This window comes from Psammomys obesus, unplaced genomic scaffold (genome assembly GCF_907164565.1).
Source record: "Psammomys obesus unplaced genomic scaffold, mPsaObe1.curated_primary_1811, whole genome shotgun sequence".
NCBI classification, from domain to species: domain Eukaryota; kingdom Metazoa; phylum Chordata; class Mammalia; order Rodentia; family Muridae; genus Psammomys; species Psammomys obesus.
The window spans coordinates 27,120,482-27,145,991 of NW_026593286.1; the positions used below are offsets into that span (position 1 = coordinate 27,120,482).

General features: G+C 41.0%; 1 protein-coding gene across 2 annotated transcripts in view; it reads right to left on the bottom strand.

The window, feature by feature from the left end:
* Adam23 (ADAM metallopeptidase domain 23) overlaps window positions 1-25,510 on the bottom strand; it is a 113,614-nt gene that overhangs the window by 47,457 nt on the left and 40,647 nt on the right. For both annotated transcript variants that reach the window (XM_055616871.1, XM_055616870.1), the window contains exons 3-11: window positions 19,771-19,853; window positions 18,325-18,388; window positions 14,240-14,312; window positions 13,427-13,500; window positions 11,608-11,673; window positions 5,692-5,763; window positions 3,230-3,393; window positions 2,271-2,355; window positions 1,370-1,460 (exon numbers count right to left, since the gene is read on the bottom strand). In XM_055616871.1, coding sequence (XP_055472846.1) covers window positions 1,370-1,460; window positions 2,271-2,355; window positions 3,230-3,393; window positions 5,692-5,763; window positions 11,608-11,673; window positions 13,427-13,500; window positions 14,240-14,312; window positions 18,325-18,388; window positions 19,771-19,853 — 772 coding nt within the window. The remainder of the gene's footprint in view (window positions 1-1,369; window positions 1,461-2,270; window positions 2,356-3,229; window positions 3,394-5,691; window positions 5,764-11,607; window positions 11,674-13,426; window positions 13,501-14,239; window positions 14,313-18,324; window positions 18,389-19,770; window positions 19,854-25,510) is intronic.

Consider the following 25,510-nt stretch of genomic DNA (forward strand, 5'->3'; position numbering starts at 1 on the left):
TCCACTGACACTGTACCATCCGATCTGATAACATCTCTTGGCTGACCCCAGCACTGGCCTCCATTCTGACACGGAGCTGTCTGGACCAGCTTCTGAAATGTTAATATGGAGCGGCCACTTCCTTGAGAAAGCAAGTGCTCTGAGCAAGATATTAGGAAATGGCAGTCTGTAGAGATTGGTAAGATGCTTCTAGGTGCTTGTCATGACTGTCCATCTGGCCATTAATGCATGCATGAAGGGATTCAAGACCATGAACACACATGTCGTTCTACTTTTCCACAGTACTACACATCAGTCACACAGAGGACTGTTTAAGCAAGATAACACGTTTTCCTTCTCTTCTCCGGGAAGGCTTGGGAAGGGAGAGAGGTTTGCTTTTGTTTTTGTTTTTGTTTTTAACTCCTAACTCGCCTCTCAAAATTATAATAAGAGGATGAGGGTTTCAGCTTATTTTCTCATTAAGTGAACAATGGCTGAGCACACTGCTCTCCTTCTCCACAAGGTCCTATTGTGATGTTTTGCCTTCTACCACAAAAATGTCCCAAGATTATATCCAACTACTGTGCTAGCACAAAGGGGACTGTAATTCAGGTTGGACTTCATCCTGATTTTAAAAGAAATGAGATACGGACTTTATCCTGGCCTTAAAAGAAACCAGATGTTTCCTTGGGCTCCTAAATCTCTTGATGGCCCCCCAATACTCAGCCCACTCAATAAGTTAGCCAGTTCCTTCCTTCCCTCGTGTGATCAATGAAAACAGTGACATCAACAGTCACTTGCCTTATCTTGGTGCTGCATGGGTCAGTCGTGGTGGATGAGCTTCCCTCCCTGGGGCTTACCTTTGCACCAAAGGACAAGTATGTACCTCTCCTACCCATCCCAAGCTTAAAGAGCCAGTGTCAGGCTTTGTCAAGGAGAGACAGGGAGCTCACCTTCTGGATGTGACTGTGTGGGTTAAGTGTTGCTAGCATTTAGAAATTGTCTGCTCTAGATTTTGGCTCCTTCCCAGTGTCCTGAATCTTTGATAAACTTTCTGTGGAGCTGTGCCTGGCATTTTGTGTCTATTCACAAATGGCTAAAACTCAGAGGAGCAAATTAGTACTGCCACACCCCCGACCTTGGCTCAACATTCTCAGTGTAAGAAAGAACTGACCAGGTATGAGCTTATGGATTTTGAAAGAGAAATGTCTCTCCCACCCCTCTCCCAACAGCCTAATAATTATCCCAAGATGTTCAAGATCTTTTAAAGGAATGGGATACACTATAATTAAACTACGATAACTTAGAAATAAGACATTGTCAATGACTGGGCACGCACTGCACAGACAGAACAACATAGGAACTTGAGTAAAAAGGTCAGCATACGTACTTGGCTTCCTACTAGAAGGCTCCCACTGGATTCCGAGGTTTTGAGCCAGGCTCTGTGATAACACTTGTGCCACTGCCATTGGAAGACCATACTGGTTTTCAGAGTTGAAAGTGTGTGGGAAACATTTGAGAGAGTGCACAAAGCCAGTTATTATTCCTTCATTGTTATCGCCATCATCCAAGTCCCTATGTAGAAGCCTTACAATGTCTAAAGACGGTGTGCGCTCGTTAAATCATTTCTCCCCAGAGACTGTGCCCCCAGAACAGGGAGCTTTCATATGAGAACAGAACCAACTAAGGATGATCTCCACATGGATTAAGTGGGACTACCCAGTAAGACACACTGCAGGGCTGGCCGGGGCTTTTATCTAATTGGGGTGCTTCTTTCAACGGAGAATGTTCATGGTGAGGGTATCTAAACAGGGATTCTATGAAAACATTTGTCTTAAGCGATGTCAAACTTGAGCAGTAAACATAAAAATGAAAATTCACACAGAGAGACAAACTATATCTGCAAACTTTTGATTTAAATGAGTTAGTTCTAATACCTGCAGGAAAGCATTAGAAACCAAAACAAAAACAAAAAAAAACATAGGAAAAGATTGATAAGTTTATAAAAACATCTCAACTATACAGGCCTAAAAAAAATCTCTGAGCCAATTCTCAGGTAATGTATGTACTACAAGAGTGAAAAACTACCATGAAGACGTCCGAAGCTACCATTATAAACTTAAAGGACCACTTTGGGCCCTGTTTACTGATCTAAGCCTCTTATGCTATATTTTCATTGCCATCATTCGAAACATGCAAGAGAAGGGTTATACACCGGGCCTTAGTAAAAAAATAAGTTGGTTGCAAGGACAGAGCTCTAGGTAAAAAAAAAAAAAAAACAGGAAACTTACCTCATTCACACCAACCCCTCTTATGCGAGAACACACACCTCCGAAGTAGCTCAGACTGCTTCTCTTGTAATGGAATGTCACACGCCTTACGAAAACAAAGTACAGTCAGAAACAACTATACAAATGCTCCCCAAACATATGTATTCTCCCACATCAAACACCCTGAAAACCACCCTCAACAGGAAAAAGAAAAACTGTATTTAAATATATTTCGACCTTGGCTGTTATAAACAATTGACTCTTATTCTACCAGAGAATAGCATTTGCTGGTCACTATAAATTAGTAAAGGCTGAGAAAGGCGGGGGGGGGGGGGGGAGGAAGGAAGAAAAAAGAGAGAAAGGGGGGGGGGGGGGGGGAGGGAGGGAGGGAGGGAGGGAGGGAAGACAGAAGGGTGTTGCTTGGTTTGTTGCAGTACAGAACCATGGAGGAATATGGTTAAAACAGCTTTGCCATGAGGAGGAAAGAGGGAGAGTGAAAAGAGAGTATAACCCTCTTCCTTAGGGACAGAAACACAACTGTATCCAATGGTCCATCTGAAAAGATAGTTTCTAGACCTCCTACAGCGAAGCATGACCACGCCACGTGACTAAGATCTAGTAAACTTGAGCAAAGCGGATGAACTTGCAAGCTTTAAGGGAAACCCGCTTTACAGAAGTTGTCCTCACAGAAGGGATGCCCTCTAGCCCTCCTCCCAGCCTGGCCATTCCTGCCACCTGTAATGAAGCAACCGTGTCAGTAGCACCTTGGGTTGTGATCTGACCTCCAGGATGGAAGTTCTGTGCTGGGATAGTAGAGCTGGTGGCCCTGGAACCCCAGAACCCCAGTCCTGGAATCCTACCTCCATGAACAGAGAATGGTATCAACAGCAATTCTGCTCTCTGATATCTAACCTAACTGACACTGTAAGGAGATAAAGATAAATGCTGAGCCAAAAACCGCAACCAGAAGGAACGCGTACGAGATGAGGTGGACGGCGTCGGCGTGCTGCTTGATGCGCTGCCGGTACTTGGAGAACTCGTGCAGCATCTGCACAGGGTTGATGGTGATGTCGATCTGATCCTTCTCGGTCCAGGTCTCTACAGCCACCAGGACGACCCTGGTGTTGAGCTGTTCCTTGTAAATCTGAGGGTATACAACAGGACAGGTGCAGGAGGAAAGCACTGGGTCAAACAGGCACAGTCAGTGAGTCAGTCAGCGGAAGGGAGGAAGAGGGAGGTGAGAGAACACGGGGTCAGAATTAGCTAATCATACAGAATCTACTTTCCCTTTTTCTTTTCCAAGTGTCACAATAAAGAAGGAAAAAAAAAAACCCCACACACATATGTGTTCTCTACTCTCCTAAAGTTATTTGCACCCTATCTCAGCATCGTCAGTTTCCTGGCATCTCATATGTGAGAGGAAGGTACGGATGTGAAGATTCTCAAGCCAGGACCTGCACTGACAAGGTTATTTTGCACTCAGCAAAATAACCTTTCCAAACCCCAGAGGAGACAACAAGCCAGAGCCTGGCATAGTGACTCCTGCAGCTTTGGGACAGTTCATCAAACAGTACACCTGCCCTGCCACGCAACGCAGTAACTCTCAGAGTGAACCACAGGTCTGTCTGAGGCCAAGAGGCGAGGAAAAGGCACCAATCTCACCCTCACTGCAGACGGGCGCCACTCACGTGTAGCCTGTGGTTCTTCTGTTCTGTCTACTTTGGGCCCGAGTAAATAGCTCACGGAATTAACCAACTTCAGTGGGAGCTGCCACGTTGCCTTACTTTTCAACTATCTAAGAAAACAAATGAGTGGTCTACGAAGACACTGAATAAAGAAATTAGCATCAAATTGAGTCTATAACAGCTCCACACAAAGACAAATTGGGTGCTATATATATATTTTTTTATTTTATTTTATTTTTTTTTTGCCGTGAAAGATCAGCTCCAGGATTTTATAAATATAACATAAACTAAAAATTAAATTTTGCAAAGCACGATTCCATTCAATCACACACACACACACACACACACACACACGATTAACCTAGAGATGCTGCCTAATAAATAGCTTTTGCATGGGAAAAGATGTGTTTAAGATTCTCTTTTCCCATATCCAGTTACAGCATTCCTGTGAGCAGATTGACAAGAGCTGAAATTAAAGAAAAGTAATAAGGCAGATGTAAACTGGCTCTCAGGGGTTCAACCTTAATTTTATATTACATATTCTATGCACATCAACTCATATTACAATTTTGTCAGCTGTGCCTACGAGGTACATAACATATGCTAGGTGCACAAAATATGTTATGAATATTTACATGACGGGTGGTTTGGGGCTGTTTAAAAGGCAGATCCTCAGAGTGAGTAGCATTTAGATGCTTGGCAATTTATAAAATTTAAAAAAAAAGGATTTTTTTTTATCCACAGTTAAGAGGGCCCATACAATAAAGACAAGATAAAAAAATATATATTTAGCTTAACAGAGTAGCACTTCACAGCAGAATATATAAATTAATTTATGTGAGTCAAATTGAATTATTTGTTAGAACATAATGTATGAAATTCAGCTCTGTGGGGTTGCTACCTAAGGCAGGGATCAAGAGGAAAATCTGAAACGATCATTCTTTGGAACTTATGAAGTGCCAGGAAAGAAAAGTAGTGAAGATATGTAGGGTCAGAACCTTTTGCAAAAGTAGACATTTCATTTTTACAAGTGATTTTATGTGGCGATGACACCTAATTTTATCACGTAGAATACTAGAAATTAACTCTGAAATATTCCACCATAGAACTAAGATAATAAATACACAGCCTTGAAATTTCCATCTATCTAAATCCTCTAAACACATGCCGCCTCAATCCATTAGGACTTCTCTACTTACGCAAAATATTTAGGAAAAGCTCAAGTAGTTATTAATAAAGTCTCATTTGCTGAGAATAATTTCCAGGCCTTACGGTCTTTCTCTGTTGCTCTTTATCCCCCATGGACTCTGGTAATAACACAGGCAATGCTATACAATTACTGTGGGTTAATAAAAATTTCTTACTGTTTAAGGAGGTGGCAATGCTAGCTTCTCTGATTTGCTCATTAGATACCGTACACATGTATCGAATTATCTCACTGCACCCCACAGATATGTAGAATTAAAATGATAATTAATGAAAGTCAATAAGCTTAGAAAAAAAAAGAAACAGTGCTGAAGTGTCTTGGGAAGTCTGAGAATTCTGAAGCTCAGACAATAATACTTTTTTTTTTTTTAAACAAAGCCCGCTGTCCAACAGTTTCTTCACCAGGAGAACGTATGAATACTTTTTTTTTTTTTTTTTCATTTCATCCAAGAGATAGCTAACATTATCACTGAGCACAGCAGAGAGAAGGAGATATAAAGCACGCTCTCTGGGTTCACAAGAAGAACTTTCAAGGAAAGCAGACTACTTACAGAATCCACGAGGTTGACCACAGACTTTGCGAAGTTGTTGGTGTGCGCGTGAGAGGAGCGGTGCTTCTTGTACTAAGGAGGAGAGAAGATGAGCCCGGTCACTGTTACATCCTAACTGACACTAAACGTCAAACTTTCATAGAAGCAGAAACCTCTGAGAGATGCTTGAAACGTGGATCAAAAGGTCAAAAACTGGTTTGCACCACACTGGAGATAGTGTTGCCTTCTTCCTCCCCTCCCCACAGCACAAATCCCAGGCAGCAAAACTGTAAAATACTCATGATGTCCCAGGGCCTGCAGGAGCCTACAGACCTATGCTCAGAAACCCTGTCCCTTGAATCAACTTTTAATTCAGTCTTAACAGCTACTCTTCAGCTCTTTTGCTTCCATAAAAACAAATCTTTACCATGTACAAAGGGCTTAGAGCAAAGGCCAGTCTCTACTGGACTACTTCCTCACTTCCAACTCAAGGCGACACACAAGTCTTTTCACGGAGCACTCCAGACAGTGTCCATGACAGGGAAGTATTTGTCCTGCATTGAGGAAACTTCCTCCCGAGGATGTCATGCCTAGAGCAAAGCCTTTATTCTGGATGAGCGAAGACAAAGAGGAGCCAAGAAATAAAAGGCAGTATGTCAACCGATAATGGCTGGTTCTAATTATTTAAGAAAACTAATCAAAATCATTCTGTACGTCGACATGTGGGCCTGGCACAATGGTTAACATCTATAATCCCAACACTTTGAAATCTGGGATAGGAGGAACCCTTGAGCCCGAGAGTTCAAGACCTGCACAGACTAACAAGGCCCTGGGTCAAGAACTGAGCAAAAACGTCTACCCGCATTGGGTTGCAGTTGAGGGAGGTTTGGTTTTGTGTGGAGACACACAGCCCGAGACCTCATCACACTCTACCAATGTACAGCAGATGTGCCACCGCTGTGGGCCACCTCCCCGCCACAGGGCTGGATTTTTATCAAAGTCCTCGACAATTTACAAGTCAACTGTAGAAACGCCATGCACTCAGTCGCTCCATAAGGCTATTGCTATTTCTCCAACCATGGGGAAAAAGAGAAACATGGTTTAAACTGGTGAGTCTTTTGTAGCACGAAAGTCTTTGAAAATTGTTTTCAATTACAGTTATTAAATCAATTGTATCTTTCAGAAAGATTAAGAATATTTAAAATATAATAGAATTTTTTTTCTCTTTACGTAATCCTAGATACACCTCCCAGAGACCCTACCTCTGAATACCACCACCATGTGAATTTGGGAACTGTTCCCAACACATGAATTTCAAACACATTGGAACCAGTCCAGTAACTTTGAACTGTAATCTAGGGGGAGCAACTGTGAGCTGCCTATCCGATGCCAGAGCAAAGACACCACGTTCACATTTAGTTCCCTGAGTACAGAACTCAGGAGTCTAAAGCTCCCAAGTAAGGCCTCAGGGGTCTTAAACCATGAGCCTGTTTAAAAGCTTAAAACGGGAAGCTCTCAGGCAGGAAGAGCACATGCCACAGAACTCGGAGCCCAGCCCCCATACCTAATCTGAGGGGTCAGATATTAAACAATTAGAATAGATATCAGTGAGAGAAGAACTATTGTGTCACAGAAACCAGAAGAGAAAACCATTCTCAAATAATGATAATAACAAAAGAAGAAGTCATCGGTATTCAGTGCTGGTGAGAGAGGAAGGGAAAGGGAGAACAAAGCAGGGGAGATAGCTCAGATCTTGAGTTCCCAGGCCCACAAAGAAAATGCCACTGGTTTCATTAGCTTGAAGCTCCATTTAGTAGGCACCTAGGATCTATGAGAAACCGCGTTTCTCCTACAGCATATCCTTATAGCTCCATGAAATAAGCTTTACTGTCCTCAAATAACTTATCTAAGATCACGGGGCTGAAAACAAAGTTTGTCCTATTCTGGGCTGGGAAAAGAGGTTAACTTGTTCAGTTAATAATTCTTATAAAACGATTATAAGCTATTGTTTATTACATAGACCCCCAACAAGTCAGGATTATTGATGAAAACTTGTAATTTGTTTGGTCCATAAAAATATACAGTGGTTTTTAAATAAGGAAAACCAAATAAAGTTTTAATTGAAAAAATATTTGAGTCATCATTGATTTGCACTTATTGGTTCATATTTAATAATGTGGCATTAATAGAAGCAAAACACTTGCTTTACATGTGCTTTAAAATATCTCTACCAATTTTTTATTAGGCAGTTTTTAATATTTATTTTTAGCTTAAGCAGCTCAAAGAAATGTTTGCAGACTTTTATCAAGCTATAATTGCTCACAAATTAGTTTCTGCCAGCTAGGTACCAAGATGCTTTCTACAAATTTGAGAGATTTTTTTTTCCTTTCTAATTGAAAGCCTCTGATAATTGGGGTGCTTGTTCAAAACACGATAGGTGCAATTTTTCAGGCAGCCAATATTAGAGAGGGAGGCCTGAATGCAAATGTAGGCAAAATGTTCCCATTTCCTGCATGAATGAGAACTAATTTGGCAAATAAAGAAAAATGTGTGGGCTCCATTTATGATAAAACTTAACCTTCACATTTTCTGATCACCGAAAACCATTTCCATTTAAGCCGGCAAATTGGCTTTCACTTTCTGGATAAATGAACCCCTTAAGAAATGTGCCCTTTTGAAAACAATTAAAGCTGAACCTTATTTTCAATCCAAAGGTAAGAATTAAAAAATCCCGCTGGCCTGTACAGTACAAACACCGTGAGATGGGGCTTCTCGGTGGAATGATTATGCTAAAGCCCAGCAGCAGAAATCTCCAGATGCTGGAAATTGACGTATTCACTTATCCGTGCTCGGTCTGGCTTCCAGCACCAAAGTGCGGAACTCTACTCTCTAACTCACGTGTTTCATCATTGCAGCAGTTATATTTTTAAAACTTCATTTGATAGAAAGATCACCTCAAAAAGGAGCTTTTCTCAACTCTTACATGGCTTCTTAAAAATGAATATTTGTTTGGGACAATTATACAACAGAATGCAACCTGATCTTAAAGCAATGGGGCTATTTAGTGATATTATCCCCAAAGTAATTATGCTTAAACGCTAGAAATGCTCAGGTAATTTTGTTCATTACCAGCATTCAAAAAAATCAAGGTTTGTTTTTTGTTTGTTTTTTGCATTTTAAAACACATCATCATTAAAATAGCATGCCCAGTTCTCATTTAATATAACTTATTGTAATGAAATGACAACTAAAACTTTGCTGACTTAAAAACTTGGATTTCTTTTTTCTTTTTTCTTTTTTATTTTTAATTAAAAGATGTGGGCTGATGAGATGGTTTGCTGGGTAAAGCCTCACAAACAGTTCAGTTCTCTAAACCCACATTAAAACAAACAAACAGCGAAAAAAGAGAAGCCAGGACTGGTGTGCATCTGTAATTCCAGCACCACTGTAGTGAGACAGGAAGGTAAGACGGAAATGCCAGCCAGCCTAGAGTACGGCAGAGCAGAAACAAGGGACTCAGCAGGGCGGAAAGAGAGCAGGATTCCTGAGAGCTGACCCCTGACCGCCCCACTGGGGGTGCCTCCCACCATACGCTTCAGAAACACACACAAAGTAGTAAATAAGAGTGCGAGATTACTGAAGGGAAGATATGATATAAAATGAGGTGATGATGTTAGCACAGAATATGTGGAATAAGCAAATGAAAGTCTTCTTTGCAGAAAATTGTGTTTTTGAGAAAGGTGCTATTGCAGGGTATGTACAGTTGGGTACACTGTGGCTCTTTCCTATGCACTCTCTCTCACACACGCACACACTCTCGCTCTCAGACACACATGCACACACACATATACACTAATAATAATAAATAAATAAATAGACCTTTAAAAATTGATATTCTCTCCTCACTTGGAAGGAATGCACTTTGTATGTTCAACAGTATTGTACACATCTTAACTATTGTATCTATGCCTTACAAGACTTGTATAACGAATGCTAGGAAAAGCCCAGGCTTTCAAAGACATAATTTCTCAACTTGGCATAATCACCAGGTGTGAAGAGCGGTTAGGAAAATTCTCAATCAGAAAAAGCGGTTCAGATGAAGACAGCCCCACTAACACCCTTAAGAAACTCACATTTAATCCTGTCTGAGCACAAGTCACCACCTGAACCTTTGGGTTTCCTTACCAGGGAAAACTTCTCCGAAGTTATAAGTCATTCCAACAGATTTTCCTTCTTACTCAAGAAATTTATTGAAAAACTGATAAGGAAAATTAAGCCTGCCTATGAAAATAAAAAGAAATTCCTCAGGGGAAAAAGAATTTTCAACACAACTGAATTAGTAGTTAGTAACTAATGGTAATTAATTCAAATATCCATTAAAGCAAAAGACTGAAATAGAAATTTAAATATACATTAAACCTTTGTGATATACAGTTTCAAGGATTTCTCTGGGGAGACTGTGCTGAATAGAATCTCATGTGGACGATTTAATGCAAAACACAACTTTACATAGTTCATTAACTTTGATTTTCTTAAAATAACAAGGACTTGGTGAAGCTTAAAATTTTGTTCCAATATTTTATAATGTTTTTTTAGCCATGACTTTTAAGCATTTTTTTTCAAAGTTCTTCATCTTCATGGGGTCTTTAAAAAATTCAACTCTATCTCCATAAAATCAACTACTTTTAATGAGCCTTTTTTTATATATATAATTAAACCGCATCGCTGTAACAAGATAATCACTGGCCTAATGAGTTTGGGAGTGCGGCCGGCCGTGGTGAGGCCAGATGCAAAGGGCTTGAAAGAACCCCTCGGTCACCTCTTGCCTGGCTTCAGTCAGTGGTCTCACTCACTTCAATAGCTTGAAATCAGCCACCAGGGGAAGAGTTAAACGCTAGGGAGGAGCTAACATTTAGAATCTATCTGAAAATTGCCAGCACTCTGAAGGAACCGGGGACAGTGGTACACAGCCTTGGCCACAAGAAGCTTGCTCAGAAGCCGACTATGGAAATGGCTAAGCAAATGGAGGGTGGTGCGTTCTGTCCATGTTTCTCTTAAGCGTTGCTGAAGTGAAACACGTTTGACTTCCACAGGTGTATACTGTCAATACTTAGTAAAAACAAAACACCGGTTTAAAATGCTCTCTTTATATAGACCTTTTCATTTGTTTATTTGTTTATCACTGCGGAGGGAACCCGAAGCCTCACATATGATATTTTATTTTTCATAGGACAAAAACATGGAGTAAGACAGTGAATCAATGGCCAAGCACACAGTTGTGAGAAGTAGAAAGCGAGAGTTTTAAACATGGACAAGTGAAAAATATAATATTGATACATCTACCCACTATAAATCTCTATTAAAGAGATAAACTTGGAGCTGTCAAAATCTCATAGTTATTGTCTCTTTTTTCATCTAGAAATACGGTGCTCATTTAGATTTACCAAAAGATTGTGTCTACACATCTAGACTTCATTAAGTTACAAACAATAGTTAAAGTGAAATGCATTTCTTGTTGAACAGGCTACTGGGGATTTGGGGGGATTGTATGAGAATGGCCCCCATAGAGGGCTCTTTTATCTGAATGCTTGGTCCTTAGCTGGAGGACCGGTTTGGGGAAGGATTAGGAAGTAGGACCTATTTGGCGGAGGTGTGTCACTGAGGGCCGGCATTGACATTTCTAAAGCCCGTGCCAGCCCCTCCCTCCTCTTTCTCGGTCTCTGCCTCCTGTGTTGGATCAAATGCAAGCTCTCAGCCACTGCTCCTGCAGGCCTCCTGCTGCCGCACTACATTACCACAACGAAGAGCATGGCCTCACCCTCCGAAGCCGTGAGCAAGACCCCAGTTGAATGCTGTCTTTTATAAGTGGCCTTGGTCATAGTGTCTCTTCACAGCAGTAGAACAGTGACTAAGACAGCACTGGCTCTATAGTCTTACCGTCTTGTGATCATTAACAATCATAAGCTCCAGATACTTCATTTCTTCAAACACACCGCGTGATGGCTAAGGAAAAGGGAAAAAAAAATGCACAGTCATAATATTGACTGGCGTTAAAGTATCTCTAGTCTTCAAAATCAAGTTTCACAGGAGCCCTGGATTTTAGGACTCTTCTCTGCCTATTGTACAGATACCCTAAAAAAGGAGCTTGGTAAGGCAATTGTTCATACGTGATCATAGTGTCAGTGAACAAACAATGACTTAGAAGAAAATAACTTTACTATCTCTACTCACCAAAATGGGAAATGGGTCATGTTGTTTCTGTGTGGTTTTTCCACGTAAAATTAGTCTAAAGGAAAATGCATAGCATGGTAGCTAAAAGTAAGTAGAGTTCCTTTTCTATGGCATGAATGGTAAAAATGTTCATATTAAAATGTCTAAGAGAATTGACTTTCAACTCATTCCGTGACAACAGCAGGCATCTCTGAAATCACATCAGGGTGACCAACAAGAATTAGAGAACAGGAGTAAAAGGCTACTAACAGAGTACCAATTTCCAGCCCCTCACAGGAACAAACCCTGACACTTTAGGAATAGAGACTATTTTACTTCTCATTCACACGTAATTTATTTTTCATAGCTGAAAAGGGGGAAATGGTGGTTCTTTTTCTTTGTGTGCATGGTCTGAGTACGGGGTAGACTGGGGGTACAGGAAAGCTGAAAGCCAACTGCATCTTCAAGAGTGAGCAAGGAGTGCTAAATAAGTGAACATGAAAACCGCGTTCGTGATTACCATAATACCAAGAGACACTACGTAAAAAGATGATTCAGACTTGAGCTAACTTTTAGAGCGCCGGGGGGGGGGGGTCCTAATTCATTTAACACAGGAAAAAAAAAAACACATTCAACTAAGCATTATCTAAAATGTGTAATTTGTGCTATAATTACTCATTAAGTCATCTACTGAATTACCATGGAACCTATACACTGTGGAATTAATTCTTGGTTACATAGCACTCACCATGTAATTACTAAACAGGCCCAATCATTACAGCCTTCTAATCTACTATGTAGTTAGTTACAATGCCCCTCTGCATTCATCAGTGCACAAAAGACATACGGCAGCCACTGGTTATGTCACCTCGTGACTTTTATTTCGCCACTGTCATAGCGCCAGTAAGAGGGATGACATCGTGTCCTTCTGCTCCGAAAGTCATATCCGGCTTTCAAATTTGGTATAATAGAGTTTTTCACTTGGAAGAACGACAAATAACCTTGATTAGACTATATATATATATATATATATATATATATATATATATATATATAATTTTTTTTAACAGAAATGTCACTTCTAAAGCTTTGGTGCGTTCTCTCTTTATTTCTTATCTGTTCGTTTTTGTCTGTGTGGGGAGGGTGAGCACATGTCAGAGGTCAGAGGTCAACTACTGGAATCAATTCTCTCCTTTCACCAGCCGTTCACATGGATGGAGTTCAGGTTTTAAGCCTTGCCTGCTTAGCTATCTCAACAACCCTACTGTGCTGCTTTTCGGAGGAAAACAAAATGTGTTCCGATTTTCATAAAAAACAAAAATACATTGAAAAGGGAAATAAAACAACACATTTTACATTGACATTGGAGTTCATTGTTTGAATCATTAGCAGGAAAAGAAGAAACGGCATCATCTGAAAACGCTCAAGAGATGGATGCTTCTTTGTGCGTTTTTCTTTTGCTTTGAAGGCGGAAGTTTAGATTGAGTGTGGGGGCCAGACTCCCGAGGGTAAAGGGGTCATGCCGGGGGCCCAAGGCTACACTCACATTCACTGCTCTTTTCCTTCTTCGAAGCCACTGTAATTCAGGTAGCAAAGGCCACTGGTTACTGCCATCTGTGCCTGTGTAAGAGGAAAATGAACATCAAATGGATGTGGACAGAGTTCCATTGAGAATAGACTTCAAATATTACACGAAGGAACAGTGCCATTAATAATAAATGTCATCACAAAGCCAAAATAGCCTACAGTGAAACAGTGCATTGATTGCTCAACATTCACACTCATAAAGACAGTTCAAACGCTGTTTTGTTCTCATCATGAAAAATGTGAGGTGCCCAAGGTTGATTAGAAGGTGGTTATTTGACAACCATTTAACAATATCTTAAGAACTCTACCATATACGCCCAGTTTATTTTAGAATTTGAAATGATGCGTGGCAGAAGGTTTTGCATAAATTATGAAAAATTCTGGGCCTTAGTATATAGGAATAGAATCACATGCCCCCAGGAAATCAAAGGAAGCCTTTAACCAACATTAGCATACTAAAGATGCTTCAGGGGCAGGGTGAATAGGGGAAGCAGTGCAGAAAGCCTGGCCTACCGCCTGGCCCTGTGGAAATCACTTACATTTGGCCACACTCCGCTTCCCAGCCCAGCCTAAGCCAGAGTTCCATTTGTCATCTCCATTGAAACAATTCCCCGTGGCTCATCCCACGCAAGGCTCAGCTGGGACTCCATTCCCACCTACACTGCTGACCCCAGCTCTCAAACCAATTTCCCTTCTCAACAAGCCCGAGCGTCCAGAGGTCTGCCAAGTCACAGTCCCCACGCGGATCACAGCTATTTTAATTAAAACTTACTGAGGTTCTTCATCTGCTTAGAATACTGTCCTGCCAAGGTTTTCTGGATTATGTGTGGTCGGCCTGTGCTTTTCTGAAACAAAAACAATTGGAGGAAATAGAAAAGTAAGATGTGAAGACACCTTTATGGAACCATGTTAGTGTGTGATGCTTTTCCTAACACCCTTCCTTACCTGGGGACATTAGGTATTAGAAGGAAAAGGGTATGCCTGGTTGAATCTTTAATTTTAAATGAATCAGTGAGCTTCAACTGCCCCACTCCAGATCAGAGCACTGTTTTGTCAGTTGCTCTTAAATCTCAGCTTCTTTCAAAGCCCCAAGTAGGAAATGCACAAAGAAAGGAACGGAACGTCCACCAGCATGCGAGAACATTGGTGCTTTAGTAGGCTTTTAAAGACGTTAATTTCAAAAAGACAAAACAGCAATTTTCCTACCAACTTGAAAATGTTTTCAAAATTATGACATCCATAGTTCATTACAGCTGCAAGGCAGAACGTACTCACACATCATTGGTAAACATGGCTTGAGAAAGCCCCATAAACAACCATGAAAATACTCATATTCCTTGGCCTAGGCATGACACTGACTCATTACATCATCAGAAGTGGAAGTAGCATCCATAGCTCAGAGCTTCCTGTCTGCCAGCCATCATTTACCTATGCATTGTCCAACATGTTCCCAAAAAGGAGTCCATATTCTATCCCTGTCCTAGTTTGCTTTCGGTTGCTATGATAATCACGCTGACCAAAACAAACTTGAGAAGGAAAGGCGTTATTCCAGCTTGCAGGTTACAGTCCTTCACAGAAAAACATGAGTCCAGCAACTCAAGCAGGAAACTAGAGGCAGGAACTAGAAGCAGAGACCAGAGAGGAACTCTGCTTACTGGCTTGCTTCTTCTGGCTTGCTCAGCTACCTTTCTTTATAGAGTCCAGGGGTACCTACTTTATCCCACCTGTCTAGGGATAGGGCCTTGGTGGGCTTGCCCATCCTGTGTTCCACAGACATGCCCACAGCCATTCTAACAGAGGTGGTTCTTCAGCTGAGCTTCCTTCCCCCTGGGTGTGTCAATTTGACAACCAAGATCAATCATCACATTTCTATTTAATGAATTAAAAATACTGTGATTCAGAAAGATTCATTATTGGGTTAAGTTGTGTTATGAAATGATGGTCCAATCAACTCATTTAAAATGTTTATGAAAAACTGCAACTGAAAAATTTTATGAATATTTGCTAGAAGGTGCTGAGATATTATCTTTGGTGATGGTATGAGGGATAATTACGATTTAATTGTTTATTTTGGGTTTCAATTTGTCAAATATATTAGCAGATTTGGGGGCTTTTGCAAAATTGATAATAGAACCCAGAGTGGCATGCATACTAAATTAGTTCTGTTCCACTAAGCATTCCCTAGCTTGATTTTTTTTTATTAGTTTGTTTAGCTGTTTATTTGGGGGTTTTATTTATTTTTTTGGTGTTATTGTTTTATTTGTTTCCTTGTTTTTTTTGTTTTTGGTTTGGGTTTTCTTTTGTTTGTTTTTTTTTTTAGACTGGGTCTCACTAAGTTTCCCTGATTGGCCTTGAACTGAAGTTCCTTCTGCTTCAGCCTCCTGAACAGCTGGGATTACAGGAATGCAACACCACACTCATATATAATATATTTGTTTTGTAATCATAAAAATAGCCCTTAAAAGTACCCTTCTTATTAGATTTGATTAAAAAACGATAATTAAAAATATTGCTATTAACTCTCTACTTGCAACAGACTATCATGGAAAAACATGGAAATATCCTGTCCATGCTCTTGACTTACTACAAAGAATGCTAACATTAATAATAATTAATAATAATAAGAAGAATGTGAACATCCAAAAATCCAAAATCTATTCTAGTGAGCTCTTATTCTGGTAACAGAATAAAGACATCCAGCAGAGTGAGGTTCACCTCTGAATTCGCCAACATGATTTTTACAACTAATTTAAAGTTTCAAGTTCTGCTCCTTGGCCCCTACCCACAGTGAGAATGAGAACAAATCACTCTGTGAACAAAAGGGAGGCGGTACGAGGCAGACAGGGAACAGAAGATAACAAACACATAACCATCAGGCCCAAGCAGTCTAATTACAGCTATAACAACGAAGCACCAATTCTTTAAACATTTTGATAATAAGAGTTTATATGTATATAAACCCTTTAGCAGCTCACCAGACACTGCAACACATTTATGGATTCACTCAGTCTGCAAAAATTGCCCTATTATGGATGCACTGGAAATTACCCCATTTGTACATTCATAAAATGTAAAGGCTTAGAGAACTATTTTGGATTTGTTGTTTTTCTTTGGGGGATTTCTTTGGTGAGGAAAGTAAGAGAGCAGCTAGTCAAAGCTGAAAATCAAAGTGTTTTGCTGAATGTCTGACAGTTTTGCTCTAAGAGGGTTGCCTGCCTGCCCATGGAATAGGGAGAACAGTTTACTCATCAGAGCATCTTACTCTACCACAAACTATCATCACTCTCTGGAAAGTTCTGGGTATTCATCAAAACCCGTACAGGCTTGTTTAAATATCACCGTATACAATTCCATGACTTCTCTGTCTCAAATCTGAAATGTTAACTCCTAGTCATCCACACACCTAAGTAAATAATAAGTGAATGAACGGATAAATAAATAAACAAACGATTGTATGGTGCCTTTTCTTATCAAGCCTGGATGTCAGGGTTGGTGAGTTGGCTCAGCAGTTGAGAGTGCTGAACACTCATACACAATAAGTAAACATACATACACACACATACATACACACACATACATACACACACATACATACACATATATAAGCTTATAGTAATATATAAATATATAAACCACCTCAATGACTACTACATTCTTTTTTTTTTTTTTTTTGACACAGGTTTTCTCTGTATAAACTTGGCTATTCAAGATTCACTTTTGTAGACCAGCCTGGCCTCTAACTCACAGAGATTTGCCTGCCTCTGCCTCCCTGAGTGCTGGGATCACGAGTGTGCACCACCACACTGGCTGACTATGATATTCCTAAAAGAAGTTGGGGTTTTTGCTGTTGTTGTTTTTTGTTTTGTTTTGTTTTAACATTTCCATCTGGACATGGCGGCACACACAGAACATTCAGGAGGCCTGGGCTGCACAGTAACACCCTGTGTTCCACCAAAACTGTTTTCTGCCCTCCATCAAATGACTGCATTATTTTTATCATCACTCTCAGAATACAGTTTTTCTCACTAGCAGTCCCCTCCCTGGCTTTCACTTCCCTGCTGTGATGGCACCATGTCATCATCTACCAATCTTTACCTTGTTCCTGCCTAGTCAAGAACATGAGAACCCAGCAAGCAGCATCCATGCCAGAGCCTTTGCATCTTCACGGTCCTGGGAAAGTTCCAGCTCCCTTAAGGCCTTTACTCAATCAAGACTCTCCCTCCACCCTGACTGCCCTTCCCTCTCTTCAGCAGGTACCACCCTCTGAAATATCATGTGTGACTTCTTAGTTATCTCTTGCACCCCCATCAAGAGTCTCAGAGTACCAATTTTATCATGAACGGAAAAAGTAGTCAGCCCTCGATATAACATTTGATGACTCTGTATTAGACTATACAGCTGGTAGCCCTGTCAGTGAACAGCATGGCAGGACCACAGGATTTCTGATTATGCATGCTGGCCTGTACAGGATGAAATGCTGTCTTACCTCCATCTCAAAACTGTATGTTGCAATCGTGTCGTCATTGCTTAGACCACGCATCTCCTCACTAAATGTTTCTAGTAACAGAAAGTCAGTATATTCTCACACAGTTATCTACAGAAGAGAGTGGTGGGAAGGAAAGCTTTTCTAACAGAGTCCAGGATCCACAGTGAAAAACAAAGGCCTTACATGTTCCCTCCAAAGGCTTCAGAATGCCTAGGCATGAAACCTCTGAGCCGCCCTCACTGGCATAGGAACCTCGCACTGTAACACCGAGTCTGAAATCACGGTACACAGATAAACGGTTTCTGATGTGTTTTTGCCTACACATGCTGGAAAAACCAAACATCATGAGGAAACTGATGTCACTAACCCACCTCGTCATGAATCAGCTCCAGCGGCTCAATCATGTACACGAAGGTGTCGTCCTCAAACATGCCACTGTAGCAAAAGACAGAAGGGGGAGAGTCAGCAGCGATTCTGGCAAACGGTCAGAGCTGGCAAGAGAGCACCTCGACACTGTCACCAAAGGGTGCCTCTGAGCAAAGCTACTGAACCATGTACACTCCCCGGAGCTGCATGGAACCCCGCCGCGGTCTTAGCACTCTCAGGACTCCGCAAGGGAGCACCACAAAAGTGCCCCGCATTCCCCCAGAGCATGCAAACTCCGGTAAACTGAGGACAACACTCATCTCCCACATGGTAGGGGGGGGGGGAACTGCTTATGCCAGAACCATATGAAACTAGTACAAACTCCTCATTATGCAAATTCTGTATCACCTAGAAGGAAGTTGAGCACTCCGTTGTCTAAGAATATTCTAAAGCCATCTCTGATTCTGAAGAGGCCAGCAGAAGTTTCTTTACACTTGTAAATTGTGAGTGCCTATTAAGTAGTGTGACATGGAAACCACATTTAATTCAGGGAGACATGAGTTTGTTTGTTTGTTTGTTTTAATACTATTTGAAAGGGATTTTAACCCCTTTTCATCACATGGCCAAAGTGATGCTTCATTTGAGGCATCACTTGATTTGGGTTTAAAATGTGTTTATGCATGGTTTCAAAGAGTCTGTCTCCTCTTAACACACCATCCTTCCCAGGCTGATCCCTCATTAGACTTAGCTCTAATCCAGCTCATATGACCTTTGCCATAGACCTGTGCATGGCATCAGCTAAACTGAGTCACTTTGTAAGCTCCCTGCTAGAGTTTGGGTCTTCAATGGCCCCCACAGGTCCAATATAAGTATCTGCTGCTAGGAAGTAGTGAAATCATCATAAGGAAATCTTCCTGAGCCTGGTAAGAAGTTGTGGTGGGGGAGGGGCTATCGTGAGCCTTCAGCCTCCCTCTCACTCTCTAACTCTCGTAGCCATATGGTGAGCCGTTTCGTTGCACTACACGTGCTCAATTCGCAATGATGTGGTTCCTCATGAGTGGCCCAGAGGAATGACGTCAGCTCATCATAGATTCAAATCTCCAAAGCTCGAGCTAAAATAATCCTTTTCTCTTGTAAGTAGATTATCTCAGGACTTTTGTTCCAGTGACAGAAAGCTAATTAATGCACCCTTTCCTTTCCCTCCATTGCACCAACCAAAATGGGAATTATTGATCTACGTAATTATTTGTTTAATCTCTTAAGTTTCCTACAAACTCTAGGTGTTAAAGAAGAGGAGACTTCAGCTTCCTGGAACCACTCTGTATCTAATCCCAACATATCAGTGACATAGAAAATTCACTATGCAACATATCTGAAAGATAAAAACTGCAAAGAGTGAATGGATACAGGCAAGCCTGAGGTCAGGAAGAACCCAGGAGATTCGCACATACTGGAGTCCATTGCATGTCGACAAAGCCACCCTGGAGTCTTTGACACCTCTGATGCTTCCGTGGTAGTAACAGTGTTCTCCGCCCTACAAAACAAAGAACACCTCACTGAGTGTATCTTATACATTGACAGCCCTGCTTCCCACAGTTCCGCAGAGAAAGACCATCAATGTCTTTGATGAGAACACATGTGCACAAGAAACTCCTCTATTTGAAGTAAAAAACTAGGGCAGGGCAAGCTGTGAACATAACAAGTTTGCATGTGCTTAGCAGAGGAGAAAGGGGGTTAGTGATAAAGTTTGTGTGCCCCTCTGAAGCATGCATCAGAGAAGCAGTTGCAAACAGATGTGGTTACACAGCAATTTCCTCTCTCCTCACAGCACAGCTTTTCTTCTTGTGTTTATATGCATTTTGAATAGACTCTTTATACTGCTAAAACATGACTCACCCCTCTTTAGAAATTATCTTCCTGAGGCACCAGGTCCTTAATGCTTCTATTCTGGCTTCCATTTTAGTGTTTTTGTGGGATTCCTGAGTGTGCAAACAAGTGGGTCTATGGGCTCTATACCTTCTGTTGATTTATCTTGTCCAACTTGGAAGTGATAGTTTTTGTGTTATCTTATCTCTTATTTCATTACAGTTTTAAAAATACCCAGTCACTAAGGCAAAGCTTAACAACTGAACTGTCATGTATACCTGCTGAAAGAGGGAAAAATCATTTTTCTCCGAAGGCTTGACACGGGGCATATTAACAACTCTAAGGCAAGCCTTGTGATCAGAAGTAGTCGACCAACGTGTAACATGCTCCACTGTCTTTTGTGTGCTTTTATTTTGTTGCAGTTTTTCCTATAGGATGGTGCTTTATTTTGTCTTCTTGGTTTGAGGGGGTTTTGTTGCCTTATTGGGTTTTTGAGAAAGAACTTGAAGTTGAGCGGATAGAGGATCTAAAAGAACTTGGGGAAGAGGAAGAATATGATCAAATATGCTTTTCTATAAAAATCCATCGTTTCTCTTATAAGAGCACTCCAGGGACTGCTCTTCAACTACGGCCATGAAGTCTTGTGACTTCGTGGGGATGTTTCTTCTCTCTCACACTAAGTACCCTGGGACACCTCGTAACTGAAAACAGCTCATAGGCTCCCATCTGGGAAGCCGTCTTTTATTATCCCTTCGCTCATTACTTCTCCATGTTCTTTTATAAACTGAGATACTTCGACCGACTGGAGATGGGGTGTCCACCTGGCTATGTGGGTAAGCAGTGAATCGGGGACTTAATTATTCTTCACGTGCAGGTTTCAGCCCATCACCCCCTTTCCAGATGCCACTGGTTACTGGGTCTTTCCAGCTTTGGTAACATGAGTTGCCTTGCTGCTTCTGGCTCCCCCACCAAAAAAAAAAAAAAAAAAGAATTTAGTGGACCGGGTTAAGTTCAAGCCTAAGAGAGTGGTTCTTGATCTACCCACTGCCCATCTCCTGAATCTGCACAGACACCTCCTACTGTTGTCTTCACTTGGTTTTGTCCCAGTGGCTTTACTTCCCATTTGAATGGGTTATTGGGAAGGCATACGATACATGCCATATTATAAGTGCTGTACATGTGGGCTGTTCCTCTGGTCTCAAATAGCAAAGTCGCTTATAAATATTGACTTGTACAAGGTATGTCGAGTTCTATTTGCGTATTTAACACTGCCACTTGGAAGGGCAAATGGGTTCATACACCACAGCTGTTTGAGAATCCGGGTCAACCTTCACATGTTTGCAAAAATGAAACACCCAGTAACTGTACATTGTATCGAAGCTGTTCCTTAGCACTTTGTGTCACAAAAAAATAAAAGCTGTCTCAAGTCAAGTGTAAGAAGTGTACAGAAAATATTTGTATTTACTTAGCCTTCCCAAGAGAAGCTATTTTCAGATTTTTCTTAAGATATTTTTATTTGGTCCGGGTGTGGTGGCATACGCCTTTAACCCCAACAATTGGAAGGCAGAGGTAGGCAGATCTCTGTGAGTTCAAGAGGGCAGAGGGCAGCCTGGTCTACAAATTGAGTATATGACAGACAAGGCTACACAGAGAAACCCTGTCTCACAACCCTAAACAAATATATATATATATTCTTACTTTCCCCATATAACAGCACCATCCCTTCTGATATGTAAGTTCCATTCCACTTGCACTGACGAGTGGAAGCTGACTCTGACTAGAAAGATAATTATCATCTGTTTGAGTTAAAGTAGGGAACTATATATTTGATTGTGTGTTATCAAGTTCTGTGCCTCTTACATGAGACTCAAGGAGCACTCAGTTCCTGGTTGGCACAAGATTCAGTTTTATTATCTAAAATATATTTAATAGTTTGGTAATCTCCATTTTAGTGTTAATATTATAATGTTTTCTGAGTTTGTTGTTAAATTTACAGCAAGTTTTTTTGTTGTTGTTGTTTGTTTGTTTTTTAAATATTGTTGAAAAATAGCAATTGGCAACTCTTCAGAGCCAGGACACAAAGAGCACACGTGAGGGATTTCACTCCCTATGACACGGAACAGTCAATTCCAAGGGGACTTCCCCAAGAATCCGCCATCATAAACAATCACTGATCATAATCAAACTCTTCAAGCGCATATTAGGAGATGGGCAGCAGACTCTCCCAAAAGTAGCAAAAAGGGCCCAGTTGGATGTCACATCTTCGTGTCCTCTGGTTAACATCTCTTCTTTCAGGTAGGAAAGCCTCAGCCCACTCAAGAGGTCCAGTCAGTGCTGACCCCTGAGAGTGGCACAGGCTTGGGATTAGACAAGCAGCAGCAAGAGCTAAGTCAGTCTGTGTCTCCACCAATGTCAGCATTTTCAGATCCAAAAACTGTTTGCCTGTTAATTAAATTCAGCAAAACTGGATCCTCTGAGAAGCAGAACTTACTGGTAGCCAGAGGAAATGAAAACTCCTAGTAAGTACACTCCCAACTTTCTCAGCCATGGACTCCAAGAGCTAAGCCATATTCCCGTAATAACCAGCTCCCACATAAGGTTAGCAAGCTCAGAATTCCACTGGAAACCACTGGTGTACCCTTCAATGTTTTGTTATTGTTACTGGCGTGGGGGTGGTTGTTTGTCTTTAGTTTCGTTTGCTTGAAGTCCTGTCTGCCTACCTGTTTTTCATAGTGTGTGTGTGTGTGTGTGTGTGTGTGTGTGTGTGTGTGTGTGTGTAAGTGTGTGTGTGTGGTGTTGGGGACTGAACCCAGAACCTTCTGTAGGTTAGGCAAGCACTCTACCACTGAGCTACACTCCCCAACCCGTGTGATACTCATCTTTTAAAACATTTTCTAATCAGATATGAATGGAGAGAGCAATTTAAGAATTCAAATAACAACTTGAAGTGAAAAAAAGTCCATTCTATGACATTACTGCTCTATTAACAAACATTATTTAATTCAGCTCGCTTTAATAAAAGGAAACACTGCTGCACTCATAGTAACCCAGTCAAACAACAGTCGTGTAAAAGAGCCACATCAACCCACAAGGAGAGAGGGCAGAGAAATTTCAGAACTGGGAAGTCCCTGCGAAGGTGCAGAAGATGGACAGCAGGTTGGTGGGAGTGACCCTCTTAGATTTGAGCTTGTGGGGGTGAAACCAAAAGAAAGAAAGCCAATTTTTTAAGTTTTTTTTTTCCAAACTTTGTTCTTGCCTAACTATCTCCAAGTGCTTCGGTAACGTTCCATCAGTCAGTGCTTCTGAGCTTCACAGCCCTAGACACTCAGTGAAACCTACACGCTCATGATTCCTAAGAAGTGAGGTCTTTCACTCGGGTACTGAAGGTTGGGGGAAACATTCACAAGTGATACGGACCATTGGGGAGAACTGCACATACCCGGCGTTAGACTCAGGACACACTGAAATGAGGATGCTGCCTTCAAATGACTACTCTAGGTAGGGTTTTTTGGTTTTGTTTCACAAATTTACCTACTAACATAGTGTGCCAGTCTTTTTTAAAAGTGTTTGTAGCTTTTTAAAAGAGCCGATTACAAACATTGCCTAGGTTTGCTGCAGAATGAGAAAATGACAAACTATCTTCAGAATGCTGAGGAATCTGAGATTCCAATGCTAGTTTACTAATTTACCTTCATTAAATTCAAGAGGGAAAAGAGTCCTTCCAGTGATGTCTGGGTAGGAGTCAGCTCTGCCAATGCCACAACTCAAATATTTCATTTAAATATACTGTTCAAACTTAAAATAGCTTTGTAAGGAACTAGTCTTGTCTGATCATGTTCCTTTTAGAGTCTAGAACGTTTTCAGAATATTTCCAGAAAGGGCAATATTTTGAATGATCAACGATAGTGAGCTTAACTTTAAACTAGAAATTTTAATGACTGTAATTTGATATCTAATGTAAATGTTCTAGCATGTGTAATCTTTCCCCATTATTACTTAAATTGTTTATTATTTACGTAATGGCAAGCAACTTTTAAGCTAGCTATTAATTCAAAGGCTAAAAAAATATTATAATGATTATACAAGTAACAAAAGAGGCATTTATATTTATTGCAAGAATAGATCCAAACTTTCTGGTGAGGAACAGAGCATAAAAATAAGAATTTTTCATTCCAAACATGGTTAAGAGGTAAGAAAGAGATGGAGAAAAAGAGTCTGAGAAAATCTATTAAAAAATAATAAAGGAAGAGATAATGGGAAAAGAGAAAATGCAGCTGGGAAGAAGAAAGAAAGAAAAAGAAGCCAGAGAAGAAAACACAGGCCTGCCCAATGCAGATGCCCCAGCTCAGCAATAATAGCTGGCGGCAATGCCTGCCCCTCCATTATCAGGAACACCTAACCTACAGCCCTTTCAAGATTCAACCAATGGTGTGATAAAGAAACTCAGCAAAAACATCTATATCCAGGCTGGATATATACAAACCACCTTCCTTGCCATTAGTCTCCCAACAGTCAGCTTGCATGCATTCATAATGCACTGGGCATTGTAAGTAACCTAGCGATGACTTAAAAGGTCGAGGAGGACGTGTGGGGTACACAACCCAGCCTTGTTTTATACAGGGAGCTTGAGCATCCATGGACAGAAATGTCCCCATGATACCAAGGGATGACTATAGTTAGGGTCCTCGTGACGTGCACTCCACAAATCCCTCTGCTCTGCTCTGGTTCCATTTCCACCAGGAGCAATGTCTATCAAGGGCTCGCTCACCCAGATGGCATCATTATCCTGCTGCTGCCAAAGCCCTCATAGATACGGTGAGCTTTAGCCACTAAGCTCACGATGTGATGAGGAGGGTTCTAAAACAGTCACGTGGTTACACTGATAAGGAAAAGAACAAGGTGAGTATAAAGCCTTCTCCCCACAGGGCAGGGATGCATCTATGGTTCACTGATGCATGTGCTTTTCCCAAAACATAAAATAGGTCAGAATGCATACATACATACATACACAAATATGTATGTATGTATGTGTGTGTGTGTGTGTGTGTGTGTGTGTGTGTGTGTAGAGAAAGAGAGATTTCATATGAGGTGTGTGTATATGTGTATACCTCACACTTATGAAAATGTCTATTGTGAAAAAGACAAGGTATACATGTTGGAGAGGTTGTTGGGAGCGGGGAAAGATACTGTTGGTAGAACTACAGATCAGCATGGCCAACTGAAGAATAAAGACCCATGGTAAAAAAAGAAAGAAGGAAGAAAGGAAGGAAGGAAGGAAGGAAGGAAGGAAGGAAGGAAGGAAGGAAGGAAGGAAGGAAGGAAGGA